Source organism: Calliopsis andreniformis, chromosome 2 (genome assembly GCF_051401765.1).
Source record: "Calliopsis andreniformis isolate RMS-2024a chromosome 2, iyCalAndr_principal, whole genome shotgun sequence".
NCBI classification, from domain to species: domain Eukaryota; kingdom Metazoa; phylum Arthropoda; class Insecta; order Hymenoptera; family Andrenidae; genus Calliopsis; species Calliopsis andreniformis.
The window spans coordinates 9,833,135-9,854,483 of NC_135063.1; the positions used below are offsets into that span (position 1 = coordinate 9,833,135).

Consider the following 21,349-nt stretch of genomic DNA (forward strand, 5'->3'; position numbering starts at 1 on the left):
GAATATTGGGTTTCAATATTTATAGTTTGAGAGTGAGTTTGTAGAAGCAAATAGATTTCCATTATTTTAAGGTACTCAGAATTATATTTACTTATTGAGTATTGTTACTCGCTGTATTTATTTATTTATAATTTTGTCGATTTACATCAATTTTCAATCATTTATGACGATTATTATACAATATTAATTGCTTTACTTTATGGATAAGAGAATATTTAATATTATATTATATGTACCTATAGGGTAATTTTACTTGAAGTTCTAATAACAATTATTCTCATTTTTATCTTTCTATATTCTATGTATGTGAAATACAGTCATACACAATGATCAAGTAAAAAACACAAATATGTACAAAATAGTAGATGTTATAATAAACAAACCTTTAAATTAAAAATTCACGAAGATATTTAAGAAATTCAAACAAATAACACAATCTGAAGAAATAACTTCAATATTTAATACATAATCCAAACTCGTAGCAATCATTCAATATTGTCTCAGGTCTGTCATTCACAGCTGCAGTTGCTTAGGTACTCTTCGCAGATATCGACGAAAGGAAACACTGTCCCCCGATGTTAAAGGAGGCTTACGAAGAGATTAATCTCGAGCAAGATGTCAAGCTTTTGTTCGCGAAGTAATACGAAGGGGTTATACGTGGCACGGTAAAGGAAATTATTCATGTAAGCTTAGCAACGACCAAGTCTGAAACAATTCCGGAAACAGAGTCGTGGTAAATCTTCGGGACTGAAATTCATATGCGGAAGTTGAAGCCTAAGGTAGCTGCGATACGAGCGCGCTGCTCGCGCTATACGTCCCGGTTGCGCTTTTTAATTTAATCTTCATGCACCTGGGATCTAATAAAGAAGATTCCACTCTTAAAAATTGTCCTCATGTTGGGAATTATCGTGAATAAAATATTGTAAGCTGCCTTGGAGAGGCTCTGATATTTCCCCACTTATTTAATGGTGCAACATATGCGCTTCAGGATGATAAATATTCGCTTTTCAATATTTAAAGAAGATTTTTTTATTTTTATTGAAGATAGTGTTAAAAAAAGAAATTCGGTCTTTATTACCAAAAGTAGTGTCGAATAAATATAATACAATTTTTACGTTTAAATATCAGATGTGTAAATTAATGTTTCCTTTTCCTAAAAATTTAAATTTCATTTACTGATATAGGAAATGTTGTGCAAAAGAGGGGAACATTGGGTCTATGGAAGAATTTCTATCATTTATAGAATCTATATTAAACGTAATATATGTCTACCCATTGGCTGACCTATACTACTTACAATATGTGTTTCCAGATTGCAGGTTATACTACTTGCAATATGTCTGATCATTACCCAGGTTATACTACTTGCTATATGCCCAGATATAGTGCAGGCTATACTGATTACAATATGTTTGTATATAACCTAGGTTATACTACTTGAAATAATTTTGACCATAGCCTAGGTTATACTACTTACAGTATACCTGATGTTATCATGAGTGTTATCAATTCACAAGCAATAGAAACTTTTGACTTAATCTATCTCAATTAAAAATAGTTACAGTTACAATTAAACGCGTGAACCAGAGCATGTCTTGGTAGAAGTATTAAATGGAGTTTTTGCATCGTTGTCGAGTTCCTCGTTAAAAGATCATGCGCTGTCTAGCGTCCGCGAAATGTCGAGTATTTTGCGCGAAATTATGACGAATTCCATTCACAGCGAGTAATTCAATAAAGTATGCATTTCCCACTAAACGGCGCTACTACACGTAAATGAACGCGAGGAAGTAGCAACCGCTTTTAAGTGCAGAACTCCACGGTTCCTTTAGCACAATGAAAATTCCACGTGTCCGCTCGTCGTGCTTGGAATATCAACGACAACCCTTCGACATGAATCGACCGCAGGGTGTGTATTCTAAATATGAAGGCGCCTCGCCTCCGTTCTGCCATTTTATTCCCTTCCCTGTAATCGGTGAATTCACGAAGGGAATTAGAAAATATTCGAGTAGTTTCGAGGGACACCTGTACGCGACACAAAACGTTCCTATGCGTTACAACTTTTTATGAATTCAGATTTCAATGGGAAATTTCAGTTCCCTGTAATTGTGAGAATTCCTTTCTCCTGTGAAAGTTTTTGCGGAAACCAAAACCCTTTCATGGAATGTATAGCTGAAGCAAATAAAATCGGGAACACATTTGCATAGTGAACTGCCGAGTATTATGTTCGTCGTTGAAAAGTCCACTGTACTCCGATCGATTTCAGATCGACAATTTTGCAGTGTATCTGCAAACAAATATTATTATTGAGCTAAATATTTGCGCTATTAGTGTTTAAATGACATTAAAGGCTAAGCTATATGACAGTTGCTTAAAATAGTATAACTAATGACTGTATTTCTGCACTTAAAACTTTCAAGAAAATAATAGAGTTATGTAAGCTATAATTTTTGCTTCGTGTGTCAGTTTAAACCTTCTCCGCTAACTTCTTAGTAATTCTAACTCCAGTGAACTTATATGGCAGAGATAACGGTAATAACACTAAAATGCTAACGTTACCCTAGCAATTAACTGCCTTGAAACTGATACCCTCGCATCCCCTATTACTCAAATTGGGATAGTCCTAATACAGTTGCTATCAGATTCTAACCAGTCACAATTAAAGTTACATTTTGAGACAGAAAGTCGTAAGCTATTTGCAAGGAAATGGTCGTTACAGATAATTGAAAATACAGTACTTTGTTATTCTACTTAAAAAAATACTACTAGTTAAGTAGAATTAATTAAAAATTTAAACCTTCACACAAATAAAGAAGGCATATAGGTAACATCTAAAATTATTTAAATCAAAGTATCTGCATTTTATCATATTTCCATTGCTAGTTATATTTCTAAAAGTATCCACGCTAAGACTGTGAATATATATCTGTAGCTGAGATAGAATTATTCTCACCATAAATATAACGTTCAATTCTTCACAAGTCGATCGATCTCATGAAAATATTCCAGACAAAAATACCGTAGTGTCGTAATTCTCAAAGGGGAATCGTACTTCCGTGAAAATTGTATTTCAGGTTAACAACGTAAAATAAGAACAGCGACGACACGACTTCGACAAATTTTGCAGCGCGCAAAACGATATCGACGATTCCGCGAAATCATGCGAGACGATAGAGACGAACTCCCTAGTGGTCGATTTACATTTGCATAGCTTTCTCCTGCATTGCATTCCAATACATATTTAAAGAAGCACCTATAGCTCAACGCTAAAAAATTGGCTGAATCGATACGCCACAGCTCTCCTTCAATATTTATCTTGAAAGACATTATTCAGGGAATTTATTTCTCCGGCTTTGCCTTTAAAATAATGTTCTATCTTGCCGTTTCTCTTCCTGTTTGCCCATAATTCTGTACACGACGCTTGCTTTACTTCATTAATTACTTCACTTTAGTATCTTTACATCTGAGGTCTGTAGAAAGCTACATTCATACGTAGGTAATGTTATCGCATAATACATTCCAAGTGGTACACGTTCATAACTGGAATGTATTATTCATGTAATTTATAATTTACCAAATTGCTTACACTTTAGCTGTATTCGTGGAACGATGTACACCATAATGACATTCATTCATGAATTTATGCAGAAAATTATTATTGGCCGCAATTTATTGAATCAGGTTGTGTCTAATGACTTTACCCAATTACAATTTTTTATTGCACCATTCAACTTATAAGCTACTTGAATTTCCATAGTAATTTTGCGATGCTCTTTTGGACCAGTGTACAAATGACAATTCCTATTATAAATTATGAACTACGAAGAGATCATTCAAATATAATAATACGTTATTAATAAAATATGGGTTATGAATCATATACTGTCCTGCATATATGTATATTTATCAGATTCTGAATTTTTAATAGCCAAATTGGAGTATTTCTTCGACATTTAAAAACATTTATTTTGTTTAAAGTTTAAATTACAATAGTTTCCAAATTCGAATAAAATAACTACAGTCAGGTCAATGAGACGAATTGCCAGATGAATACGAATCTATAGGCTTGACAATTTAGTGCAATTTAGTGAAAGTTTAGTCCTCTCTCGCTGACCCGAGTATAGGCATACAAGATGAAAAGAAAAACAAGAAGAGATATAGCACACTCATTATTTCTTCCAGAAAAACTGTTTTCCACAGCTTTTGAGCTTCCCTCTGAACTTCCAGAGCTCAGCCAGCGCCAGGCGTCTTAGCGAACCGTTTCACAATTTCCATCGACGCCTATCCACGAGAAGCCTCTGACGATTACACCTTTCGTTACAGGAGCGTCGTCACGCGATGGAGGATCGTCAGAGCGTGAGAAGTTGCCGCTCGGACGCGGGAGCGTCACCGCGACGCAACTGAGCTTTCGGTCCTCCTGAATGGAAGCTCGCGTTTCGAAGCGGCGGGTAACTGCGAGGCAAGCGGAGCAAAAACGCGCGAGAGGAGCCTGGGGCATCTAACGAGCGTCCCAGAGGCGGCGTTCCACCGAAAGGGGCGAAAGAAAATGAAGTATCCGTGGATTCTGTACACGCTGGTGTCGGTTCTGGTAATGGTGGGCAGCCTCCAAACAGGCGGCGTGACCAGGGCCAGCAGTGGCATTCAGATCGGCACCAGCGACAGGGGGTCGCAGCACAAGGGGAAGGGGTCGCAGGCACGAGTGCCGGGGGTGAAGCTCGGGGAGGGCAGATTTCCGAATTCGACGAGGCAGAGACCGTTCACGACGACTACCATGACACCTCTACCTTTGCCAGAGGTTAACAGCAACAGCAGTAATAAGTACAATATCACTTACTTGAACGTGAGTACATACGAGTTTTCACTGTTTTTTATTTTCTAAGGTAGTTAACTTGGTAGTCGATCACTTAGATCTGAAGTCGATTCTTTTAATGATAAAATGTGTCTAAGCTGAGGAAAAAGGTGAATAAAAAATATTTACTGACAAAGAAGAACTTAGTAGCTATATTTGAGGTAAACGATCTGTTCAATGAATAATGGTTTTAATGTATTTCTTTATTTATTCTCTTGTTAAAAAGAATTATATGATATAGAGAGATGTCCAAATTTGTTGTATGATCAACTTAAGAAAGTTCAAGTAACGCTAATTAATTATTTATTGAAGTGATCGAATACTGAGCTAACTACCGAGTTCTGTTTGGTTTTCTATATTATGGGTATAGATTTTATGCTTTGATTTCATTTGTGCCTTGGTATAGAGACTATGTAGGAGCTGAAATGTAGAAGTGAATTATTATAGTTACACTATTTGGATCTGTATTCGAAATTTTTTGCAAATAGTATTTACGTAATCTACACATAGTTTTACACATTCGAAGTGTGAACAATTGTACGTTTGAGTTTTTTAAACCAGAGATCGCTCCCATTAAAGAAATACGAAAAGAGTCTGCCAATGTCTCAAATAACTATGACTCGAAGTGAAAATTGTTTATAAACTAGCATTTGTTTATTTAGACATTTAGAATATTTCGTTAATGCGTATGGATAGGCGAACGGACTGTGAAACAGTGTAGAATTTCCTTCTACTGAAATTAGAGGATCACAGGTGTGCGGCAGTCTAAATAGCGACTGGAATATCTGAGAAATTGGTACTTAGAATACTTCATTAAGTTGTCGAGTCGGACACAAGGATTGTCAAATAGTTTAGAAATTCCTTGTCATAGAGACCCAGACAGTTAACGTAGTTGGAATTATTCCGAAGAAATATTTAGGGAGATGCTACCACAAATTGGCTACTAAAGTAATTTATTACACTCGACATTTTACACAACACTAATTTTGAGTTTGCTTCAGTTATCTAACATTTAATGCTTTTCGCTAATGCAAAAATTCCTAATGCTCAACAAATTCATCAGTGACTGCACATGCATTATCTTCACTTTATTTTTTCTATAAATTTCCTCAGTAAATTTCAGAAACAGTATTCAAATTATAAAACTAAATCCACATAAAAATACTTGTGTTACTTCAGCCTTAAAAAAATGTCTTTCTCGAATGCTTCACATTGCTTTAATCAGAGAGGATACCTTATCCAGAAATATCAGGTAACAATATCACAGTCTTCGACAGGTAAAAGCAGAATCTACTTCCTGGTACATTTCTACCATCTCTCCAAACGACCTCAGTCTCTTTTCGAAGAAGGGGCGATAAAAAATTCAACGATCCCAGATGCTAGGAAATGAGCTTGCGAAGATCTTGGAATATGGCTTTTCACTGTCCGAGGAAAGTCCGACATCTTCCATAAATAATGAGTCCTTTTACGATAGCACCTAACACGATTTCCCTCGAACCATATAATGAAATTATTTCACTCAGACTGCCGTAGGTAATCGTTCGCGAGTTCCCACTAATTACGTAGGCGCCTCTGTCTGGCCTGGCCGTACATTTTTTAAATCCACTTTTCTACGCCTGTCAGTTGAAATATTATCCTTGCAGTAATTACGAACTTCTTCCACGTGAGATAACGTACTAGGGTAATCGCTTTAAACGCGACTCGGGGGTAGCCTGTCCAACTCTCTGGAAGTAATTATCACTTTTCTCGTCAGGGTCACCATTATTCTCCATTTTGCTACAGCGAGCTACGCTTTTTCGATCAGATTTTCCAATGAAATTTAATCATCTTAATGTAGGTACGCCGTACAGTTTGATGGGCAGACAATGAACGTCGTGTTGCTGTTATATCCAGATTAGTTCCCCTTTTATTCCGTGACAGACGGTGAGCCTAGTGGCATAGTTATTTCGAGAGAGCTGTGGAACTGTTTCTACTAGAAAAGTCAATCTCTTGAGATGGATTAAGAAGGACTGAAGAGTGATGAAAAGTAGATAGAAGGTAAGAGAAAATGAAACGTCGTAGAATAAGACACTGCAGTGATTCAGGATTTATTTGTGAAGGATTATTAAAAACGTAAGAATGAAATAAAGTGCACATTATAATATTTAAGGAAAAAACCAAATATTCTATTAATAACTCATCAACGAAATAACAGACAAAAATTCTATTCGCATATCCTGCAATAATATGTAGAAATATAAATGAAAGATATATGATCAATGGGTAAATGAAAGCCACAACTCAGAAGGGCCGGAAAAATAAAGAAATCCAAGTAGAGTCTCTACTGAATAGGATGCCAGAATAAAAGCACGAAATATGTATCAAAGTCAGTAAAAGCATTCAGCGGCAGGAAGAAACCAAAAAATAAGTAAAAGCCAAAGATAAAAGTCTGAAATGCGAGAAAGCCCCTCGAGAAATAATCAAAACTAAAACAAGAAAAAACAAGGAAACTGCGATGAAGAATACAAGTGAAGATACGTGGGCACAGAAAAGCTAGAAGTTTGCAGCCGAAGTAGTGGAGAGTGTAGAACAATAGGTAGCGAAAAAGAGTGTGCAATTTTTAAAGCATTAAGTTAAACACTTTAAAAACGGTAGCAATTACAGCGGTACCTTCTAAGAGGGAACCAGCTCGTGGTTTCTAATTGTAAGACCAGAATGATTTACGTTCCTAATTAACGATATATCCCGGCTAGTGGAGAATGAAAGAAGGAAACGCTTCCTCGCAAGTAACCAAGAACTTTCGTGAACTTCACTTTAATTATGGCTGCGTTGTAGCTTCCGCGGCCGTGCCATTTGACGATTTCTCGCGTAGACAGCCAGCAAAGGTGGGATTCAATCGAGGAAAGTTTGTAACAGTGGTAGGCGCAGAAATGTAATCTGCTGTCCGTTCTCTGCCTACCTTCCATTCATTCGCCTCGATCGATTCGTGCAACAGGTGCTTGCTGTTCCATTCTTCTGGTAATAAAGTGAACACTCGTGATGCACTTTTTGGTGCTTTTGAATACGTAATAGCTTATCAATTGGCCTGTTTATGCGAACCACCAAAGCGTAGCTTTTATTGACGGTATTGTGGATATTGTTGAAAGGTTGCTAGTTACAACTTCGGAAATTTGTAATAGAATGACACTGTAAAGTATCTAGAGAGTTAATGTAATACCAAAGCTTATATTCTTATTACCTGTTTCACATTTTTGGTGAGTGTTCTCCACGATTATTAGATTAATAATTTTTTTTCAAAGGTACAAGGGTACAAAAGTTTCTTCAGTGATTTAGATAATTACAATTCTTTTCTTAGTATAATTTAAATATATCTATAAGAGAGAAATCGTTGTTATGACATCATGTACATCTTCCAACACCTCAGTTTCCCTTACAGTAAATTTCGTGGAAAGACCGTGTTAATCCGTTTTAGAATCTTCATTAATTGACTTGTCTGTGTTACAGGTTGGCGTGATGGTGCCACACACATCCTTTGGCGTGAGAGAATACTCAAAAGCAGTCTTCTCCTCCATCAACATGCTTCAGAAGAGCACAAGGGGTCCAAAGTTGAGGCTTTTCGAGCGATATGATATTCACGTGAAACTTGCAATGAAGGAGCTGACGCCTAGTCCTGCTGGTGAGTCACACTTTCCCCTGCTTAATCGATTCATTTAACAGAGCATAATAATTCGCGCGTTCGATAACAGAGATCTTATTCGAAAATCATTTTTAACAAGATTGACTAAAAAATTCATTTTTTACGAAAATTACTTTTCAATTCAATTTCAAATACTTTTCAATTCAGCATACAAAGCGCTACATGTACATAAAATGTAAGAAAACATAACACATCATATTTAATACTATTTAAGGGTTAATATTAAATCTGTCAGCGACTCTGAACAAAATTGGTCAATAAATAGACCAAAACGATGTGAGGAATGTGCAAAGCAATTTTCGGAATAGTTGACGGCAATTTTGTTCAGTTATTAAATGTGTCAATCAAATTTGTGCTCAGTTACACGTAACTGGTTCGCAGTAACCAATCAAAACCAAAATTCCACAAGTAATTTCTTCTTGCATCAAGTTTGGAAATAACATTTTCACAAAAAACCTCGCTTGCTTCGTAATTAGCCAGTGTTAGGACGTTCTTGAGACGATGAGAAAAGTTCGCGTAATAAAATTGCACCTTTTGGCAATTTAACGGCTCGTTAGCGCGCGACGTGGTCATCATCGCGTCGTAATTAGACCCTTCCCTTTAAAATTCGAACGGTCCCGTCTTCTTCGGCCGTCTTATTGTTTCTTCGTTAAGTAGTTGACAGACTAACGAGCGTGGAACAAACCGACGACTAATTAAGAATTCTCCAGCTTCGGTAATACTATCCATTGAATTGGATTGTGATGAATAGACCATAACGACAAACAAAAAAGGTATTTCGTCGAGCGTTCTTCGAATATTGTTTTACCGATCCTCTTTGTTTCTTCCACTTCAACTATACAATTTTAATTATCATTTTAAATTGGACGACCACTGTTCTTGTAACTGAATCTCTGTCGCTGATGCTGGAAAAATAGTATTTAGTATAAACAATCAAATTATATTGGCACTAAAAAAAGTCTTATACTATTTTCTCAATGTTTCTATGACATGAAAATTCTGTAGAGTAAACTGTAAATAATGAACTCGTGATTAAATAACTGAATGATTAAAACTTTAGATTGGTTTCTAAGGTATGAACTCCGTGGTACATTTCAATCAAAAGAAAACTTATCAGAAGCTTCAAACCTATCAAGTAAATTCTCACATTTCAATTGAGAGATATTAAAGTTTTCTAACGAATGAACGATTGAAAATCCAGAAATGAAATACGTGACAGTTCCATCGCATGGCTCACATAGATCACAGCGATGTCAGGCATCCAACTGACGTCATTCGGGGATGAGAAAGATGATAACGCGAGTGTTCCATTGGGAAGCGTGCGCGACTTGTTTACGAGGCAGCCGCAAAGGCCACCACTTTTCTGCTTAAGCTCCCAGAACACCTGTGGACCATTTCTTTCCAACCAAAAGCCCCTTGCCTGGCGTGAAATGAAACCAAGACGATAAAAAGTGTCCCATCTCAATTGGCAGTTCTCTTAATTAGGGTCAAACGAAGAAAATGAAAGTCAAAGAGCCGTGAAAATTCAATCTTTTAATCTCCTTAAGAGTTAGCAATTTTTAGCTAACTTTTTCTGAACTCATCGCCCACGAATCCCTTCTCGTTCAAGATTATAGGCGAGATATACAAAGACCATCAATCTCATCCTGGTCTTTAGTAAGCGTGCGAATGTCAGGCTAAGAAGGGGGAAAAGTCCTATAGATCGGGTCGAGGCTATTTCGCGGGACATTGACAGCTTTTATAGAGGTGGTTGGTGACCTCTATCGCATACATGCCTGAAGCTATTCGTGGTCAGTGGAAAGTGGGATACTGAAGCGGTTTATGGCTTTTTTCTCAATACAAATCAGCGATGAAATCGCTTTTATATTCCTTGTCATAGTCGGAAATCAGAATTGGGTATTCTACGTTTTCTTTTCAGCATAATTTGAAAACTGACGTAGAGAAAAGTTTTTAGAAAGCTTTTATATGCTTTGTAGGTATTTATTTCAATATTTTCTACTTGTAAATAAAATGTGAGATGAGAGGAGTTTAGACTTAATGTTCGCTTATTTCTTTTACATTTTAATTATTTCTTCTCAAAGAGAGTTTTACATTTAATGAAATACTAATAGAAATACACTGATTAAAATCCTTTTGATCGAAGTATAATGTGGGATTTTACAAACGAATGTATTCAGGAATTTCTTCCATTCCTCTCCCTCTCCAGCAGATTTACTCTTCAAAGACCTCGTCTCTATAAGAAGCTTCCAAACCCAGCTAAGTATCGACTGATTTATGAAATCTCGCTACGTGTATGCTTCCCCTATTCCGATCCTAAGGAAAACTGAACCGAGATAAGCTTCATCTGCACCCTGACATGGGATTTGGGGGATGAAATAGGATCTCGTGAATGAAAGGTCAATATACGATTCCTCTTATATTGGAGACACGGGATTTTCCATGCTTTTTTCATACAAAAAAAAGAAAAAAAGAACGAAAGTAATCTTCCTCCTCTTATCCCGAATTTGGTGAAGTTCTGAATTCGTTACTGATACAGTTCATCACAGTTCACTCATCTCCTATCATCATTCATCTTTCTTCCTTTCATATTTCCAATGCCTGTCTTACTTATTTGCTTCTCTATGAATTTTCGTGTGGTTAATGGTAACATTTAAATGATTCAGCGAGTAACTAAATAATGTAAAAAAGTATTATGCAGGATTTATGAAAAAAGGCAAACAATACAGAAATCTGAAAGAAAATTCTGAGTTTCAAAATTTCGGTTCAAAATGTATATATTTGTATAGTTGCTTCAATAAATTCTGCATTTTATTTTCACCATAATACTTCGCAAAAACAATCAAAAACTTTATCATAGAGTATATTCAGTCATTAATTAATTCGAGTAATTTATTTTAATACGTTCAGTGGATAGTTACGTCTCGGAGTAGTATGTCAAATATGAACATCGTCAGCAATTATGTAAATTCCCACTAACGAAGCTACCCTTGTAAACGTGGCCCATCCTCTGGCGTAGGGACGGCTAGATAATTTTCAGTTCATATAAAAGGCGCCTCCGTAAATTTGCTAGCTGAGAAGAGTCGATAGTTGAACCGCGATAACAGCTTATCAGGGTCCTGCAACGAGTACAGTTCATTGCTTACCCTTCACTAACTCTCCTCTACTTCGTAGCATACGTGATTACGATGGAAGATGAAGAGAAAAAACGCAAACGTATTCATGGAATTTCTGTGAACGAAACGTCGAAACAAACGATATAAAGCTACATTTTTTATCCCGAGGTCAGAAAACTAGTTAACTCTGGAGAAAGATTTAATTTATTCCGTCACTTGAAAATAATGCAATAGATAAAATTTCCCATCACGGTCCAAGGAATTTATTTTCTACCTCAGGTTTTTATAAATGCAACGCTAGGGAGTCGTCAAAACAATAAATAGCACAGACGAAAGAAATATTACATAACGGCACTAGTTTTTAATTTCTTCTGCGTTTATTCGTTAGAAGTTATTAGTGAATTAACGAAGAATAATACAGCCTCGTTATTCTTCGTTACATAATGATTATTTGATAACGTTCCTCGCGTATACCAGCAGCAAATAATACTCTCGTTTCCTCTAATATTATTTTACTCCTTGGCGAATCCATGCATTTCATTATGCGCACCAGAATACGCGCATCGTCCTGAATCATATTTACGAATTTATGGTTTTGCAAATATCGTAAATCATAATTGCATCAGAGCGAATTAAACGTGAAACATTTCACTCTGCGTGGCTCTTGCTATTTTCAATAAAAATATTATCGGCGGCGCTTGGTGGAATATTTGCGCAGGTTACAAAGAGACGTAATTCGATTAAGATACACTTAACGTGGGTAACACTTTAAGTAAGGAACGAAAGGGTTGTAGTTAGCCTACGCAAATCATATTAACTTGGACGACAGCCAGGCGCCATTGCAACAACGACGCGCATATTCGATTTACATGTATGGGGTGTTACGAAAAAATAAGGTTTGCTAGCTCGAAAGTACGTACTGTTGCGCTAGGGCGAGTAAAAATTTTTAAAAGCTATCTCCTGTTTCGATAATGCTAGAATCTCGTGCTGCAACTCCATCAAAAGTTTATGGAGCAAAGAAAGGTCATAAGATCGGTACACGACACTTAGAAGAGTCGAAGTTAGATTGAGCAGGTCGGTGGAGAAAGAAGAGGGATGTGTTTGCACTGGGTATTAATAAAATGCTATGTTTAATACTTATTCATTCCATTTTTGCTTCCTTCTGAAATTACACTCTTGCAATATTACGTGGAATAATTTTTTATTACACATAGAATTTTATACTGTTCTCTGTGTAATAAAAAATTTCAATGCTGTACGATTTAATCCTAGTATTGAAAGTGAATGAACATTATTTATAAAAGCTTCCTTTTCTATGTGCTTAACACACGAACTGCATTCACGAATGCTCATCAACCTGAAATCTTTTTCAAAGTGAATTATATATTTACATACGTAAAATAGTTTTCTTATATCTCAATTTTTCATAAAGCACACAGGATAAATTTTTCATAAAGCACCACAATTTACGTCAAATTCTTTCTCAAGCACCCTCATCTCCATATTTGCGAAAGATGCACCGTTCATTCCTTTCAAATGAAGAAAATGATATGCGTCTTCTCCTAAGCCAGAAATTCACTTTTCTGACTCGGAATTTTTGCACCCTTTCGATATTTATCTCGTACATTAACCCCACATTTTTTCCAGCCCTCCTTTTTCAACACCCTGTATATACGTACACACTTTGCTGGTAAAGTGGCAGTGCTGATATCCTGCAGCTCGAACGATGCATCTTACTCGCGTCGCCATTGCGTCGTCTTTCGGTCCATTAAGTTGCGGTGCTTTATGAAAATCGCAGGCGTCAGTCCCTGGGGGATTAATACCTCTAGCAAGAAGTAAAGTAGAAAAACTATCATAGACATTTTTTTGATGTGTTAATTCGTAGCAGATAGAACTTTCTAATTCGTTGCCACTGTCTTTTTATTCATAGTCTAAGAAATTAATATTTTTGGAGTAAAAAATATATTTGTACCTGAGAACCAGAGTACCCTAAGTCCACTTCCATCAAAATTCATTTTTTCATGGGAACTTACTGCTTTCTCTTCATTTTATTAGAATAAAAAGAATTTTATTAAGTTCCGCTATAAATGAAGGAAATTTAATACTATAAACTACTTCAAATATTATGTAAAGCATTGGATAATTGCATTTCTTTTTCAGCTCTCCTGAGAAATAGTAAAAAACGACTTGGCTCACGTTAGTTTTTACGTACAGATATTAAAATTAAAGTGAACATCTTCAAATGAAAACTCTTTGATATAATAATTCTGCTTCGCAGATTATGTTACTCCAGAGGGAATTCATATTATATAAAACTTAATAAGAACTTTTATTATCGTCGATTATATGGTCGACGGAGTTTAGATCATTAGTGATAATATTAACTTGGGATTAGTTATTAGGTCGTGACCAGTTATTGCGCGAAGTTATTACGGGTATGTTAACGAGATTTCGGCACGATCCTTTCCAAGAAGGGGATTATTTAAATTCTAATGTATGCAAATGAAATTCAAGTCTGAATCATTCTTTCGTACTGTCACTAATCACTTGCATTATTCAAATGCTCGCTGGGCTTTTTGCTGCCACGCTTGTTAGATCAGCGACGCTCCGACGAATTTTCTTTATCTTGTAATTTGTCGCGCTGCACCTGACGGAATTCACGGTTTTCAAAATTGCTTGCAAACAATGCCCGAGGATTTCCTCTTCCTCGTGTTGCAAAAATTTAACTTGTAAATATAAATGATTTGAAACATTTTGGTTTAATAATTTCATTCTCCGACTGTGGAACAATGCTTATTATTACTCGAGTACATTATTTATTCAACGTAATTTATTTTATTCGAAATTTTTGTTCGAAAGCTAATCGATGTAGGATTTATTCAAAATGTACAAACCAAGTTGCAATGGGAATGATGTAGAGTAATTTATGATAAATATCCTGTTCATTAAAATTTGTTGGAAATTGTGCTCATGAATTCTTAATCAGCGAATTGAATAAAATCTGGGGGATGCAGGTCAACGGTGAACAGAAAAGCTGAAAATGCGTTTGGTTTTACTGAAAATCTTCATTGTTTATGTATATTGTACGAGATATGAAAATGAATTTAAGGAGGGTTTATCAGAGCTGTTGAAATTCCAGATTACAGTCCAGATTATGACTTTTAACACGATCCCGAATACGAGTTTACATAATTTTATTTATATTTATTTAAAATCCGTGCTTTAATCAATTTTAAAAATATTTTAAGTCTGTAATATTTAATACGCAGTAGAGACCAGTTTTTAAAGTGTATTGTTACAAATTATATCCCAAAGGCTTCAGTTCTAAGGGAACATTAGAACGTATGCATATTATGCAGGGGCGGAGTTAGCATAATAATTAGGAAGGGGATGCAACACTGTTTCGATAACTTGAATTTCGCATAATTTGAATTTCTCGTGATCCTTGTTGGAGGAAACTGGATATTCAGAAACTTAAGGGGAATAACTGTAACAAAGGTACTGCTAATAATTATACATACGAATAACAAAGATTTATTACAATGAAACAAGTTTCAAATATGAAATAATACACTATTAGTATTAGAAATATGTTCGTTGATCTTTTTCCTTCATTTTTTTTATTTACATATAAAAAATCTCATCAATTTTTATGTTCTTCTGCCACCCTTCTAGCAAATTTTGCATTTTATAATAAAAACGGACATCTACTTGAGAGTGATAAAGTCTGAGGAAAACACTAAAACCTTTTCATACCTCTAATAATATTTTATAATATCAATGAATACATTAATTATGAATATTTAAAGAAAGTACCACTGCCACGTCAGTAACAATAAGAACATCTATGTATTAATTAACGATCCAAACTTCTGAAATTACTAAAAGATCCAATCTCACAAGCCCTAGCTCGCCAGCTCACATTAATTTGACTTAAACTTGCTTCAAACCCGCTTAACTCGGATTATCTGGGAAAGTTCGCAGCTAATGCAAGAAGGTCAAAGGATTGAAATTCGATGGTCATATCTGAAATAACTCCTCATGTCCGATTGTTAATCGAGGGAAACGAGGAAACAGGGACGACATATTGTCCGTATCCTCTATAAAACAGGAAATAGCTTAGCCGCAGAGCAAATTGAACGTCGCGGTTAAACGCGTAGCCCGCAACAACTGACGCGCGCAAAGTGAATCGAGGGCGAACGATTTGAATTCGATGCACGAAGGTAATTCCCGAAGGGTGGCGACAAATTTCGTTCGACGATCAATCAAGAACAGGTATCATGGCGAAGAAAGAAAGAAATTCTTTCTCGAGCAGATATGCTTATGACACCGTTTCCACCGATTTCGACTCGACCTGTCTGCTTCAGCCTTGGGGGATGTAATTTGGCGTGCGCGCGGCGTAAAAATAGTCGACCTGCTCGACTGGGAGTTTGCTAAGAATAATGTGGTCACCCTAATTTCTATTCTCGCCCTTTCGGGTGAGCAAATCGAAAGTTGATCGATTAATATCATTCGTTCGGGTACCTTCTCGAATCCATGCTCTCGATATTTTTTATGGTTCTGACAGCCATGTGGGAGGGAAATCGTTGGCACGTTATGAATCGCTGATTAGATTGAAGAGGTCTACGAGGATTTCCAGTCGTGGTAGTTCGGTAAGTGTATTGTTCTTTCTTTGGATTTTTGTTATGATGTACGTTATGATCGTATAGCGTCTGTTGAGATATTGTCAATTTGAAAGGTAGCTGCGTCCATCTTTGTGATGGATGAGCATCGAGGATGGTACACACCAGTATATTGGTACTATTTTTAGGATATGAGAAATGTGGCATGAGACTCTTGCTGGATATAACTATTTCTCACAAGTACATTTTTTTGTAATGAATTCTTTCTTTTGGGTTAAAGCTTCTGAATAGTTGGTAAATTGTTACTTATTGCTAGCTTTATGACTCTGCGAGTAATTTTCTTGAGTACTATTTGTAATGAATACTTTATTCCTGACAATTTGATAGCTTGTTTTATAGGCATGAATTATTTGTAACAGTGTAGCCTTAAAATATTGCAAGACAAGGGCTTAAGCATAAAATTGAAATTCTTACTTAGACTAGTATAATGTGAACGAAGTTTCAGATACATGTAATTCATTTTTGTCTTAGTTTCATGTTCAAGTAAAAATTATATCGAAAATCTCTCAAAAGAATTAAAAGGGTATTGATATTTTAACCATGTGAGTATTCAATTATAAAATTTGTTACATTGCCTCCAAAAGAATCACGAAGACAATATTTTTTTACATGTAAAACATTTTATATTTTCAAAATTATTTCATAGTTTTTTCGATACCTTGTAATTTTCTTCTCACTAGATAGCTGCAAACATCTTGTAGGAGTGTGTGCTCTCATTTTAAAGTGACGTTATCTACCATCGCAGCAAGCAGACAGTTTTGCGCCATTGTGTACACAGTTACCACCCTTTCTGTCCTCTTACCAGGAGGGGTAAGAAGGTTTATTCAGAGCTATCGACCCCTTCCTCATTAACTAAACGATTCATTCAATTGCTTCCGCTGATCAAATAATGAAACACTACGACCACTTCAACGTGTCATTGCATTTTGTTGATTATTTAAAATCTGGTTAAACAGACAGCTTCGAGGATAAGGGTAGTTACCCCGCGCGCTGCAGTTCTTGCAAGCTGCCGCCACCTAGCGAAAACTCCTCGAACATTTTTAAACGGACTCGCGAAGCTGCACGAGTTTAAAGAATACTCTTAGGGGTAGTTTACCCTTTTACCTAGACGGAACAAACTGAATCATCTTCTGAAGGAAATGTTTATCAAATGTTGCTTACTATTTTAGAAGAATAGTGAAAGCGAAATATTTTTACACATTTCTAGAAATAATTTATATTAGTGTACATTTTATATTCTTTGATATTTAATCTTAATTGAATTTTTTGTTTGGATAGTGCTTTATACTTTTCAGAAAACAGTTGCCAATAGATGACTATCTTTTTTGAAGATTGCTAAATATTCTCCTTCATTTACGAAATTTCACCATTTTGTGTAACATTTCAATAATTTCACCTTAATGTGAAATACTACTAAAAGAGTTACCAACAGAATATGGAAATATTTCTTTTATAAAAATGTAATATTCATGCCTGCAGCGACTTTCTCCTCCTCGAGTTTTACATTTCACACAAAAATAAAGACAGAGTAGACGTATCAAAGTATTCTCCAAGTGCGTGTTAGGATAAAAATGTTCCTCAAAAAGATTCGAGGAAGGAGCTGGCGCTCTTTTCGCATGGCTTAAGAAGCAAGTGAGATACTCTGTTCAGACGATTCTCTGACGAGCAGCTTAGCTCCAGGGGAACTTTGATCTCGATGAAACGTTGTAAGAAGCCCTGGATACAAAGCAGAATGCAGAAAAGCTCGTATTTTTTAACTTTATCGTTCGCTGTGTACCTTCCTGTGGCTAAGGGGAATGAAAAGTTTAGCTGATGGCTGGGCGTTTCTGCATAGAACTTGCTACTTAAGGCCCCATCGTCGTCGTTTCCTATAAACCTGAAGCACTGCTAGCGAATATTCTCCATCTAGAGCGAAGCGTGCATCGTGCCTCGAAAGAAAACGGCGTCAGGGTTGCTAGTTTCATTCAACCCTCACCATCGGCCTTTCCTTTGAACGAACGTGACATAATTAGAGGGGCACTTTGGTGACGTCGTTACCTCCTCGATGGCCAATTAATCGTCGAACTGACACAATATTTCGGTGCCTTTTTCTGCTTTTTTCCTTTCCACGAGATTACTTTGAGTAGCGCCTTAAGCAGTCTAAAATAAATTGCTCGGTAATTTTTAAATACCCTCGAAATTATTTGCCCTACCCTATTTCGTACCGCAGTACAGAAGAAATTCGAAGGGGGAGAATTTTTTTGTACTGAGATCTCCGTTTGGAGTCTCCAACTTTCTTGGGAGGGCGAAAGAATGAATAACAAGGAATGCAAAACGAAAGACCAACCTTGTCTGCGCTTAGGCATTGGAGACACCGCGAAATTTCCTGTGAAGTTTTTTATCGATGTCATCCCCCCATGATTTCTTCCTCGGAGAGATAGAAACTCATGATACATTCCAGAAGTTAGGAGAAATGGAGGAGAATGGGACACGGCTACGCCCGACACTCTTCTCTGCTTCTTTTTATTACGTTCCCTTCTTCTCCTTCTCCTGTTGTTTCAGTTGGCGGAGCTCTGATTTATAAGTCCTTCGCGACCCCTCCGTCGCAGTCGGGATTAATTTTGATTTAAGATTCCTGGTATCTCGGGTCACTTTCTTACACGATCTCGACGACAAATTACCAATTAAACTACAAATAAACCGAATGTTGCCGTCCCCTTTCTATCTTCCCTTCTGTGCCCTCCTTCCTTGGGTGAAGTGATAAAACCTGTATAGATGAATTGACTGTAGCGAAGACCTGATTATTTTTAAGTGAAAGGAATTAAAATGTGATGTATATTGAGAATACACAGATATGAGAGACTTAGGTGTAATGATATTGCTCTTGTGATATTTTAGTCTTGGTTTTGATATATTAGGGACATTGGAAAGAAATTTGGTCCTGTTTTATTATTGGGAACTTATGATTCCTAGGGTTAGAGTTTCTTAGAATTACTTCTAACACATTTTACAGTTTGATAATACTGATATATTAAGTAAACTTCATTTTTATTAATGTGTCGCTCTATGTCTGAAGTATTATTTGCCTGTACTACTAGTAAAGGAAAACTAAATTCATAAAATTTAAAAATTTCTAGCATTTGAAAGCCTGAAAGTTGGAAAATTTGATAATTTGAAGATTTGAAAATTCGAAAATTTGAAAATTTGAAAATTTGAAAATTCGAAAATTTAAAAATTTGAAAATTTGAAAATTTGAAAATTCGAAAATTTGAAAATTTGAAGCTTTGTAACTACAAAACTGAATACTTTGAAAAATTTAAAATTAGAAACTGTTAATATTTGAAATTGGTCACGTTAAGAATACAAAAAAGGAGTAATGAAAATACCATACATAACGATAACTCACGTTGAGAATCGTAATTACTATCGAGGATCTCTGTGAATTTATATGCAAAGAAGCCTTGCTCTTAGAGTATTACCTGGCATCGTTTTATTGTGACCATATATTCCAGTAAATTAATCGTGCATGCCCACACAAGTATTGCTCGATCGAAGTACAATCAGCATTGCATACTACATGGTTAGGTTGATCACAGTCGTGGTTGGACTTGGTATTCGAAGTTACCTAGCAATCAATCCAAGTCTGATCTAATTTCCATAGTGTCACGAGTCTGTGCCTGGGATACCCACGAACGAAGACGAAGATAAAGTGCATCAACTGTCCACATTTTAGGGGACAGCGAACGGTTCCTCTGAAAGGAAGTTACATCCAGCATTCCTGGTGCTGCTTTGACAGTGATAAGATCAAAGTTTAAAATTGAAACTGAAGTTTTCTAATCAATGGCCGTCAGACTGTAATCCGTTGTCGAATGTGAGAAGATATACGATATTCTGCCAGTGAAGTTGGAAACGTAATTATCCAATAAGATTGATGATTATTTGAAATAATCACACAAACCGTTTTTCTTGAAATTTTTCATATTTTGTAATATTTTACATAGTGGCACAATTCATAGTGAATACAAGTTTCTGTAACTAAATTATGTAGTTACTCATTTTTGGTTTACTTAATAAGAGAAATAACAAAAAACAAGGAAAGGGGTGGTATTAGATATACCTAATATTTTACTGAAGAAAAGAAACCGAGTCGCCATCGGCGAGAGATTTATAAATCCTTTTCTTAGACTCCATTCTTCGGAAAAGTCATATCACGATGAAGAATGTCCTGATTGAGCAAAGCTCTTGGATAAGTTCTGTCCCTCGTGAAAATCCCACAGTCGATAGATCCCCTCTTTCCCTTGTTCACATTCGGAAAAGTCGGTCCATTCATGGCAAATCTGCTCTCATCTACAGTCATTTAGCGGCTAATATTTTCAACGAAATCTAGGTTTCCTTTACAGTTGATCCAGCTACGGCCAGCTACCGTGAGACTTTTATTTGCCGCGCAAGAAAAATAGGCAGGGAAACAATGAAGAGGATAAAAATAGCGGAATCTGAACGCGGAACACTAAGGGGCGGATAAGAGGCAAGCGACAGAGAGAAATGTGAGGGATGGAAAAGAGAAGCTAAAAAGAGTGTTGTAGAATGAGAGAGATCCAGGGAAATAGATAAAGACATTGCATTTCCTAGAGGCGTTGACTAATCTTTAAATCTCTGCACAGAGAGGTCAAGTCCGTAGTATTCTCGCGATGGCATTGAACGTTTGACCTGAAATCCGCGAGCAGAGACCGCTGAGATTCTCAGAGAAAGTTTCAATTCTTTCAAGCGTCGACGCCGCTGTTCCCAACACTTTCTTTCCTTCGCGGAACTGCTGGATCGTTAATGCTTATTCGTGTTCCATTTACCAGAGCTGGTGCCCTTCATCAAACATCTGGTAATGAAAAGTAAATCGAACTGTTTGCATCGTTTCCTATGGAAATCCAATTTGTTTACCATGGGCAGCATCGAATTTAATGCCTCCTCGGAATCATTTGTAGCATAACGTAATAAAAAATCGTGAAAGCCTGGTGGAAAGTCGACTGCGCAGGGAAAAGCCCATTTCTTATATTGTCTG

General features: G+C 36.4%; 1 protein-coding gene across 3 annotated transcripts in view; it reads left to right on the plus strand.

Annotated features, from left to right (window-relative positions):
- Nmdar2 (glutamate ionotropic receptor NMDA type subunit 2) overlaps positions 1-21,349 on the plus strand; it is a 204,771-nt gene that overhangs the window by 87,942 nt on the left and 95,480 nt on the right. Inside the window, exons 2-3 of one of the 3 annotated variants that reach the window (XM_076388550.1) lie at positions 4,321-4,837; positions 8,330-8,501. In XM_076388550.1, the coding sequence (XP_076244665.1) occupies positions 4,544-4,837; positions 8,330-8,501 (466 nt within the window). In that variant the 5' untranslated portion in view covers positions 4,321-4,543. Of the gene's footprint in view, positions 1-4,320; positions 4,838-8,329; positions 8,502-21,349 lie in introns of those variants that run through there. The other 2 variants (XM_076388566.1, XM_076388557.1) reach the window with 2 other exon arrangements.